Source organism: Delphinapterus leucas, chromosome 2 (genome assembly GCF_059928025.1).
Source record: "Delphinapterus leucas isolate spDelLeu-1000000601 "Yukka" chromosome 2, BTC_Dleu_Yukka2, whole genome shotgun sequence".
Classification (NCBI taxonomy): domain Eukaryota; kingdom Metazoa; phylum Chordata; class Mammalia; order Artiodactyla; family Monodontidae; genus Delphinapterus; species Delphinapterus leucas.
This window is the reverse complement of record NC_143130.1, coordinates 45308082-45319248: the sequence shown is the minus strand read 5'-3', so window position 1 is coordinate 45319248 and position 11167 is coordinate 45308082. Positions and strand designations below refer to the sequence as shown.

The 11167-nt window shown below is 41.2% G+C and overlaps 1 protein-coding gene across 14 annotated transcripts in view; it reads left to right on the top strand.

Moving 5' to 3' along the window:
- Positions 1–600: 600 nt before the first annotated feature.
- Positions 601–11167, top strand: part of AKAP13 (A-kinase anchoring protein 13) — a 342746-nt gene continuing 332179 nt past the window's right edge. For 8 of the 14 annotated variants that reach the window (XM_089906833.1, XM_030764016.2, XM_030764015.2 and 5 more), the window contains exon 1: positions 741–973. Coding sequence is in view for 2 of the 14 variants with exons in the window: in XM_030764022.2 (XP_030619882.2) it covers positions 616–973 (358 nt within the window). In the remaining 12 variants the exon portion in view is untranslated. Of the gene's footprint in view, positions 974–11167 lie in introns of all 14 variants that reach the window. The other 6 variants (XM_089906831.1, XM_089906837.1, XM_089906834.1 and 3 more) reach the window with 2 other exon arrangements.

Sequence of the window (11167 nt, the reverse complement as noted above, 5' to 3'; positions counted from 1 at the left end):
TAAGAAATAACATCAATGAAATAGTCTTTTGATGTGAAAGGCATTTTCCTCCAATACACATTAAAATAAACACACAATTATCAAAATGAGTTTATTCGTGTATTAACAGACCACATTTTGCTTTTCAAAAGCCACCAGGTGATTCCTGAGGTCCATGCAACTTGCAGATTGTCTGATTTTGCGCTGATCGAGAAGCTGAAAGTTTATGGAACGCCCTGTCACAATCCTGATGCCACCATAGATCCATCCATCCATCCATCCATCCATCCATCCAACTACAACACTTGTTGAATACCTAGCAACGACTCTCTCAGGCACTGGACACAGAAAAGACTCCACTTTCTGATTTCAAGTGGAGGGAAACAGAAGAGTAAATCATTTCAGTATGTGTCACGGTAAGTGCTACAGCTCAGGTAAGCACCGTTACACAGAGGAAGGGAGTCTTCCGGAGTCAGGGAGCAGAGGAGAGGGTGGGTGAGCATTTCAGTCGGCACCTCTACCAGCCACCCGACTTTGATCACTTTGCCGCAGCGATGCAGCTGCGGTCAACCTCAGCCTTCCTTAGCAACCCGAGGGGACCGCCCAGGTGTCTTCCTATTGGTCTCACGGAGCTTGATGGGCAGCTCTGCTGTGCAACCCCGGCTCGCGGCCCCCGGCTCCGCGCTTACTCACAGGAGAGCTCGTAGGCGTTACGGCCCTCCCCGGGTGCCCCGCCCATCCCCGAGTAGCTTGTGGCGCATGCGCGGGCTCGTTGAGGCTGTAGGGACAGCAGGGAGCCGGAGCCGCCGAGGTGAACCTCCTAGGCTCCGCCGACGTCGCCGCGCCCTCTCCTCGCCTCTGCCGCCGCACTTTCAAGCCGTTGCCACCACCACCGCCTCTGCCGCCGGAGGAGCGGCCGCCTATTGTCTTTCTCCGCGGCGAAGGTGCGGAGCTGCTCCGGCTCGGCCCGCGGGGGAGCCCCGGGCGCCTCACGGTGAGAGCGCAACTTAGTTGGCGGAGTTGGGGGAAGTTTTGTGATTTGAGGAGGGGTCGCGGGTGGGGAGCGCGGGGCCCTCACCCTGCGGGCGGTCCTCCGGCGGGGGCCGGAGCGGGGGTCCGGGGCTGCGGGGGCTGGGCGGGGGCGCGCGGGCGGGGATGAATGGGCGGCGCGGGAGCGCCCCCCGGCTCTGCGGCTCCCGCCTCCCTCCGCGGCCCCCTTCACGCATTGTCTGCCCCGGGGCCGCGGCGCGCCTTGCCGCTCCCGCAGCCCAACTTCGGGGCCGCCTCCACTCCCGGAGTGGGGGGCACGGCCGCCATGCCCCTTCAGGTGCCTGGACCCCCGGCCTTCCCGGTCGGCTCCTATGGGGGCGGGGGCCGTGGTAGCAGCTGCGGCTGCTCCACGGGTCCCTCCCGTCCGGGAGTCGGCGAACAAGTGCTGCGGCCGCGAGGGAGCGGCTCTCGGGGGCCGGCGCGAGCGGTAAACACGCCGGGCCTTACCCGCCTTAGGGGGGCGCTCTCGGCGCCTGTTCCCGGGGGCGCGGCCGGGGCACCCGCGCGGGTCGGAGACGTGCAGCCCGAGGGGACCCACTTTGGAACCGTGCCATGGGCTCAGCTCTGTTGAGTTCAGATGCAAACATACTTTGAGACCAAACCAAACTTTTTTTTGGATAAATATGGCTATTGAACCCCTCTCCCTTTCCCCCTTTTTCCCCCCCGAAGTCAACTCATATGTTAAGATTTTAAAATAAATGTGGGGGAAATCCTCAAGAGTTTTTCTATCAGAAAAAAGGATTGGCTTTTTTTTTTTGAACTAGTTCTTACAGCAAAATGATTCCGTCACATTTAAGTTTCTAGATCTTACTGTGAACTCAGGAGTTAACAATGTAAGTTGGATTGAGCAATATTTTGGTGTTCGTCTTAACTTTTACACTCCTCAGTGAAGTTATTTTGAGAGTTTGTTGCCCCAGGCATATAGAACCAAAGGAAAAAGCAGTGTGCCTTTTTTACTTATTCAACAGCCCCCCCCCAGTTTTATTTTCATAAGTAACTTTATTTTTTTAAACCGTTGGATTGCCCAGATCAGGATAAATGCTGGCAGTTTTGGAAAGATCATTTTTTGCAAGTTTGTAAAGGATAAGCTGTTGTGAGTGATCAGAGTTGTGATCAGCTGAGATAAATCATTGTTACAGTCCTGTAGGCTTTCGTGGTCTCTAGGGGATTTGCAGACTGCAAGAAGTACAAGCCTTGTTGTCAGGCTTTGGGTGCATTGGTTCTGCTGAATTCAGTTCATTTGCCTTATGATGTGAGAATGATTCTGTTTAAATCCCCTCGGTGGAACAAGCCTAAATGTCTGTCAGATTGCGTGGTGGAACAAAATGACCAGAATGTGTTCCTATCAGTTGTATATCCCTTTGCCATCTGGTAAATTAACAAGGAAAATTTGAGAAATATGGTGTGGGTCAATATGCATTGATTGGTTTCTCATGCTAAGTGAGTAATGTGAAGTGTTGCCCAGGTTTTCCTGGTTAGGTTGGCCTAATTTTGCTTTGAAAAAGCAACTTACTTCACCTGACAAAGCTAAAGAAAAATGTCCTAATGGCATAAGCTTGTATTTTTAAAGTACAACAACAAGGTCACTTTTAGGAATCATAATCCTTGCTCTTAGGGCTTTCCTTCCTGGTTGTGTGGTTGTGTGTACTGTGTGTACCTGTGTGTGGGGCGGTTGTGGGGAGGGACGGTGACAGAGGTTGGAAGGCGTTGTCAGGGAGAGACAAAATGTAAACAAATACTACTTAGAACATGTGACAAGTAGGCCAGTTGCTTTCCCTCTCTGATAGCATGTTATACATACTTTTGTTTTAGGATTTCTCACACTTCATTTTTTTTGCCTGACTAATAGTAACTGCATATGTAGTATAAATGGACTCCTCTTCTAGCCTGTTAACTCCCTGAGGGCTGTGATGGGTCTTAGCTTTGTGCCTCTGTGCCAGGAAGGAGTCTTAACACAGCTCAGGTGCTCAGGATGCATTTGAATTGGGTGAAGTGCTTGGTACTTCACCCTAGTGTGGTACCCAGAGAACCACTAACTCTGGGGACTTGTTAAACATGGCAGCTCACTTGCAGATCTGTGATGAAATTTAGTGTACTTTATAAGGATTTCTAACCTTTCTTTTTAACCTGTTAATTACTTCTTGAAAAGAATTGAGGTTTAAATAGTGCGCTATGGATTTCAGAAAGTGGTTCTAATCGAGAAAATTTCTCCCTTTTTTGGTGAAATGATTAAGACTGCTGGACTAATCCATTCACTCCTCTGCCTGTTCATATCTCTGTTGTGAAATGGGGAGGTAGCACAGTTTAGAAGAATGTACATTTTTTGGAATTAGGTAAATTTGAGTTCAAATCCCCACCCTTCCATTGACTAGTTGGGTAGCCTTGAGCAGGTCACTTATCCCCTCAGAGCTTCAGTTTCCTACTGTGTAAGGTATAGTAACATACTTTACAGCATTCTTAGCAATAAATGAAACTATGTGACGTACTTCATAGTGTGCCAAACATTAAGTAGGTGCCTGTTACCTGGTAGCTGTAATGACAATAATTTGGATAATTTTTGTATGAGTTAAAGCATTTTTAGAAGTCTGATGCTTCTGAGAACAGTGGTTTAGCTGTCTGTTTCGTAAGGGGGGAATGCTTCTGAGAATTGAGAGTCTTAAATGCAGTTTTTTAAAGGTGTGGGTTGAACTGAATGTTAATAGAAAACAGTTTTATCTTCTCAGTCAGCTCTTAGTCTTTGAGTGGGCTTTGCAGAGTGTCTCTGTAGGATAGAACTCTATGCATTTATAGTGTTTAGGAAATCGTTAGAGATGGGTTGTTTTCAACATTTGTAATAGAATATCTGAGTTATTTAATTCCAGCTTTTCTTCCTTATTTTACCTTAATTTTGAAAAATAACAGGCATTGATTATGACTACGTTTCTCAAACTTGATTAAGATGGGACTGGACTGTGGGTTAATATAGCAGTAGTACAATTCAGAGACTTGAGCAAATCATTTACTTCCCCTTCAAGATAACACTTTTGAAGGTGTCACCATTTGTGGAAGGAAACAGTGATTTAAATCAGTTATACGAGCTTTGTTTAGAATATTCAGAATACCAAGTGGAATAAATACATTCTAGAAATATTAACCTGTCATGGACATTTCTGTATATTGAATCTAATCTTTCCATTTATTTTCTTATAAAATAAGGGCAAAAAGTTAACCATGAAGGATTGTAGTAAACCTTTAAAAATTATATTTGACCAGACTCACATATTGAGGAAAAAAAGAAAGTTGACAAAGCTAGATGAACACACTTGGACTTTTGATAATCCCCTCTTTTAAAGTTAACATTGAAGTGTGCTTGAATAAACTTGGTTATTACTGATGGGGACAGGCATCCATTCGGAAGCAGTGCTCCCGAGTCACTGTCGGGCTGTCTTACCTCACTGTAAGTGGGGGGGAGAGGAGGAAGCTGTTCGTGGAAGGAAGTTTGTTTCATTCATATGTCTTCACATTTATGGTCTTGTGGTCCACCTCTCAGTTGACTGGGACATATAAGTAGAAGATGGGTAGATAACCCATTTTTGTCAGTCCTTGCTCAGAGAATGGACCAGTAGACCTGATACTGAGATACTGTGATTGTTACGAATGCTTGTATGGGACAATGGTGTGTTTTCCTTTTTTACCTCTTCAGAGCTGTGTTCAGAGCGTGGGGAAGGTGTGGATATCAGTGTGTGTGATGTGGGTATTGGGATGGGGAGAAGGAGATGGTGTGAGGGATTTACAATTTATGTCACTCTGTAGGCTCTTCTATTAGAAATCAGTCCTTTTGATATTTATTTATTATTTATTTTGGCTGTGCCGGGTCTTAGTTGCGGCATGAGGACTCTAGTTGCAGCATGCGGACTCTAGTTGTGGCATGTACGTGGGATCTAGTTCCCCGACCAGGGATCGAACCTGGGCCCCCTGCATTGGGAGTGCAGAGTCTTACCCGCTGGACCAACAGGGAAGTCCCAGAAATCAGTCCTTTTGAATTTTCACTTATGATCCTGTCTTAAGCCCATATTTGGCCACAAAAATAGTCTTTACCACTTCAAAAGGCTAGTTATTCCTGAATGGTTAGGAATTAAGTATGTCACACTGTAATGAATTAGTCTTTTAGACAGCCAAAGATGTCAAGCAAGAGAGCAGCACCTAGGAGTTATGTAGAATTTCACAAACCCAAGATAACTCTCCGATGGTGATGTCTACTGAAGGCATATGATACGGGGCCACATGGCTGACTTCACATCCGAACTTCGCCAATTATTGGCAGTGTGTCCTTGAGCAGGCCACTTCATCTGTCTCAGACTTAGTATCCTTACTTACAAAATAAGAACAAATTTGATATTGTCATCCTACCTACTACCACTACTGTCATGAGAAACGCTCGAGACAAAGCACTATGCAGATGCTTTGTCATTTTGTAGTTTTGCTGGTTGGCTACTGGTTTGGATAAAATTCAAATCCTAGTCTATAAAAGGAGAAAACATCCAACTAAGTTTATTGGTTTTTCTTTATAAATATTGTACCATTTCTATTGCCATTCTCCTTACTTGTGAAAATGGATACTTCTTACTTTTGGCTCTTCTCAGATTTCCTTTTATAACATATTTGTCATGGAGTATTTTTCTAAACTCAGTGCTTGCTGTGAGACCCAAGTTACTCTGAAATCACAGGAACTGACATTGGATGCCAGTGCTTGAAGTCAGGTGAAACCACAGTAAACAGTGAACAAAGAATGTCAGAATGTTTCAGAAGAGTACAAAAGAAGCTAGTGTAGTTGTCTGATCTTTACTGACTCATTTTCTTAAATTATTTTTTAAAAGCTTAAAAAATCAGGGAGTGTGCCTCTTATGTGCCAGATGTTATACTATGTGTCTTACATACATTTATTTCATTTTTGAAACCAACCTATGAAGCAGGAATTATTAACCCATTTTAAGGGGAGGAAACACCCTCAAAAGTGATTTGACAGGGGTCACAGAGTTGTTAAATTTGAACTAAACTAAAATTTGAACTCAGATTATTCTGGCTCCAAAGGGCATGCTTTTCACATCATTGATGCTGTCACCTGAAAAGAGTACATTTTTAAACAAATCAGGTTTACTGAGTTATTGTTTATATGATAAAATGCACCCATTTTAACTATATGGAGTTTGATGAGTTTTGACAAATGTATCCATGCATGTAACTTAACAACACAATCAAGGTATAGAATGTTTCCGTCACTCCAGAAAGTTCCCCTTCTGCTTTCCAGACAGTTCTGCCTTCAGCCCTCACCCTGCTGCCTACCTTGCTATAGGCAACCACTACTCTGCCCTCTGTCACTAGAGTTTTGTCTGCAAACTATGGCCCTCAGGCCAATCTGGCCTACTGCCCTTTTTTTTTTTTTTTTTTTTTTTGGTTTATAACAAAGTGAATCAGCTGTACATATACATATACCCCATATCTCCTCCCTCTTGCATCTCTCTCCCACTCTCCCTATCCCACCCCTCTAGGTGGTCACAAAGCACCGAGCTGATCTCCCTGTGCTATTCGGCTGCTTCCCACTAGCTAGCTATTTTACATTTGGTAGTGTATATATGTCCATGTCACTCTCTCACTTCGTCCCAGCTTACTATTCCCCCTCCCCGTGTCCTCAAGTCCATTCTCCACGTTTGTGTCTTTATTTCTGTCCTGGCCCTAGGTTCTTCAGAACCATCTTTTTTTTAGATTCCATATATATGTGTTAGCATACGGTATTTGTTTTTCTCTTTCTGACTTCACTCTGTATGACAGACTCTAGGTCCACCCACCTCACTACAAATAACTCAATTTCGTTTCTTTTTATGGCTGAGTAATATTCCATTGTACATATGTGCCACATCTTCTTTATCCATTCATCTGTCGATGGACATTTAGGTTGCTTCCATGTCCTGGCTATTGTAAATAGAGCTGCAATGAACATTTGTTTTTTAATAAATAAAGTTTTATTGGGGCACAGCAGTGCTCCTTTGTTTACATATTGTCTGTGACTGCTTTGGTGCTACACTGACAGAACAGCTATGAGACGCCCTGTGGTCCACAAAGCAGAAAGTATTTACTATCTCACTTTTTAGAGAAAAAGTTTGCTAATCCTTGTTCTACATAACCAAATATAATAACACCTAAAAAATGAACAGTTCTATAGAATTATTCAGTGCATATTCAACTTTCCCTATTTGTCCTCCATATATCTTTTTATAGTTGATTAAAATTTATAAAAAAAGGATAATATTCCATTGTGTGTGTATTGGGCACTTGGGTTATTTCCATTTCTTGACTCTGGTAAATAGTGCTGCTATGAACATTGGGGTGCATGTATCTTTTTGAATTGGAGTTTTAAACTTTTTGAATTAGAGTTGATTGCTTTCTTATTATTGCCCCATCTGAGAGTGCAAAGACTTGCCCCTGTATTTTCTCCTAGAATTTTTATAATTCAGAGGGTTTTTTTTTTAGTTTTATTTCTTTTCCAATTTGTATTCCTTTTGTTTGTTTTTCTTCTCTGATTGCCGTGGCTAGGACTTCAAAAACTATGTTGAATAATAGTGCCGAGAGTGGACATCGTTGTCTTGTTCCTGATCTTAGAGGAAATGCCTTCAGTTTTTCACCATTGAGAATGATGTTTGCTGTGGGTTTATTGTATATGGCCTTTATTATGTTGAGGTAGGTTCCCTCTGTGCCCACTTTCTGGAGAGTTTTTATCATAAATGGGTGTTGAATTTTGTCAGAAGCTTTTTCTGCATCTATTGAGATGATCATATGGTTTTTATTCTTCAATTTGTTAATATGGTGTATCACATGAATTGATTTGCGTATATTGAAGAATCCTTGCATCCCTGGGATAAATCCCACTTGATCATGGTGTATGATCCTTTTAATGTGTTGTTGGATTCTGTTTGCTAGTATTTTGTTAAGGATTTTTGTATCTATATTCATCAGTGATACTGGTCTGTAATTTTCTTTTTTCGTAGTACCTTTGTCTGTTTTTGGTATCAGGGTGATGGTGGCCTCATAGCATGAGTTTGGGAATGTTCCTTCCTCTGCAATTTTTTGGAAGAGTTTGAGAAGGATGGGTGTTAGCTCTTCTCTAAATGTTTGATAAAATTCACCTGTAAAGCCATCTGGTCCTGGACTTTTGTTTGTTGGAAGATTTTAAATCAGAGGTTCAATTTCAGTGATTGTGATTGGTCTGTTCATACTTTCTATTTCTTCCCGGTTCAGTCTCAGAAGGTTATACATTTCTAAGAATTTGTCCATTTCTTCCAGGTTGTCCATTTTATTGGCATAGAGTTGCTTGTAGTAGTCTCTTAAGATGCTTTGTATTTCTGTGGTGTCTGTTGTAACTTCTCCTTTTTCATTTCTAATTTTTTTGATTTGAGTCCTCTTTTTCTTGATGAGTCTTGCTAATGGTTTATTAATTTTATCTTCTCAAAGAACCAGCTTTTAGTTTTATTGATCTTTGTTTCTATTTCATTTATTTCTGCTCTGATCTTTATGATTTCTTTCCTTCTATGAACTTTGGGTTTTGTTGGTTCTTATTTCTGTAGTTCCTTTAGGTGTAAGGTTAGGTTGTTTATTTGAGATTTTTCTTGTTCCTTGAGGTAGGCTTGTACTGCTATAAACTTCCCTCTTAGAACTGCTTTTGCTGCATCCCATAGGTTTTGGATCATCGTGTTTTCATTGTCATTTGTCTCTAGGTATTTTTTGATTTCCTCTTTGATATTTTTCAGTGATCCCTTGGTTATTTAGCACCGTATTGTTTAACCTCCATGTGTTTGTGTTTTTTACATTTTTTCCCCCTGTAATTGATTTCTAATCTCATAGCATTGTGGCCACAAAAGATGTTTGATATGATTTCAGTTTTCTTAAATTTACTGATTTGTGACTCAAGATGTGATCTATCCTGGAGAATGTTCTGTGCGCGCTTGAGAAGAAAGTGTAATCTGCTGTTTTTGGATGGAATGTCCTATAAATATCAATTAAATCTATCTGGTCTGTTGTGTCATTTATAGGTTGTGTTTCCTTATTCATTTTCTGTTTGGATGATCTGTCCAATGGTGTAAGTGAGGTGTTAAAAGTCCCCCAATATTGTTGTGTTACTGTCAATTTCCTCTTTTATAGCAGTTAGTAGTTGCCTTACATAATGAGGTGCTCCTATGTTGGGTGCATATATATTTATAATTGCTGTCTCTTCTTCTTGGATTGATCCCTTGATCATTATATAGTGTCCATCCTTGTTTCTTGTAACATTCTTTATTTTAAAGTCTATTTTATCTGATGTGAGTATTGCTACTCCAGCTTTCTTTTGATTTCCATTCACATGGAATATCTTTTTCCATCCCCTCACTTTCAGTCTGAATGTGTCCCTAGGTCTGAAGTGGGTCTTTTATAGACAGCATAAATATGGGTCTTGTTTTTGTATCCATTCAGTGATCCTGTGTCTTTTGCTTGGAGCATTTAATCCATTCACGTTTAAGGTAGTTATCAATATGTATGTTCCTATTACCATTTTCTTAATTGTTATGGGTTTGTTTTTGTAGGTCCTTTTCTTCTCATGTTTTCTTCTTAGAAAAGTTCCTTTAGCATTTGTTGTAAAGCTGGTTTGGTGGTGCTAAATTCTCTTAGCTTTTGCTTGTCTGTAAAGCTTTTGCTTTCTTCATCGAATCTGAATGAGATCCTTGCCAGACAGAGTAATCTTGGTTGTAGGTTCTTCCCTTTCATCACTTTAAATATATCATGCCACTCCCTCTGGCTTGTAGAGTTTCTGCTGAGAAATCAGCTGTTAACCTTATGGGAGTTCCCTTGTATGTTATTTGTCATTTTTCCCTTGTTGATTTCAGTAATTTTTCTTTGTCTTTAATTTTTGCCAATTTGATTACTATGTGTCTCAGCGTGTTTCTCCTTGTGTTTCTCCTGCCTGGGACTCTCTGCACTTCCTGGTGTTGGGTGGCTATTTCCTTTCCCATGTTAGGGAAGTTTTTGACTATAATCTCTTCAAATATTTTCTCAGGTCCTTTCTCTCTCTTCTCGTTCTGGGACCCCTATAATGCTAATGTTGGTGCGTTTAATGTTGTCCTAGAGGTCTCTTAGGCTGTCTTCATTTCTTTCCATTCTTTTTTCTTTGTTCTGTGTCAGTGAATTCCACAATTCTGTCGTTCTTCTGCCTCAGTTATTCTGCTATTGGTTCTTTCTAGTGTATTTTTCATTTCAGTTATTTTATTGTTCATCTCTGTTTGTTCTTTAATTCTTGTAGGTGTTTGTTCTGTAATTCTTCTAGGTCTTTGTTAAACATTTCTTGCATCTTTTCGATCTTTGCCTCCATACTTTTTCTGAGATCCTGTGTCATCTTCAGTATCATTATTCTGAATTCTTTTTCTGGAAGTTTGTCTATCTCCATTTCATTTATTTGTTTTTCTGGGGTTTTATCTTGTTCCTTCATCTGGTACATAGCTGTCTGCCTTTTCATCTTGTCTTTTGTGAATGTGGTTTTTGTTCCACAGGCTGCAGGATTGTAGTTCTTCTTCTGTCTGCCTTCTGCTATAATTCCGAATTTTACATTTAGGTTTATGAATCACTTTGAGTTATTTTTTCGAGTGATGCAAAGTGTGGATTGAGATTTATTTTTTTTGCATATGGGTGTTTAGTTGTTCCAGCAGTTTTTTTTGAAAAGACATCTTTCTCTATTGAATTACCTTTGTACCTTTGCTGAAAGCCAGTTGATCATATATGTGTGGGTCTGTTTCTGTATTCTGTTCCATTGATCTGTGTCTTTCATTTTTCCATTACCACACTCTTGATTACTGTAGCTTTATACTAAGTCTTGAAATCAGGTAGTATGAGTTCTCTAATTGTGTTATTTTTCAGAATTGTTTTTGAGTATTATAGGTGCTTTGCCTTTCCAAGGACATTTTATTTATTTATTTTAATTTTTAATTAATTAATTTATATCTGTTTAGTTTTTGGCCACATCGCGTGGCTTGTGGGATCCTAGTTCCCTGACCAGGGGTCGAACCCAGGCTCCCGGCAGTGAAAGCACAGAGTCCTAACTCCTGGACCACCAGGGAATTCCCTCAGGTACATTTTAGAA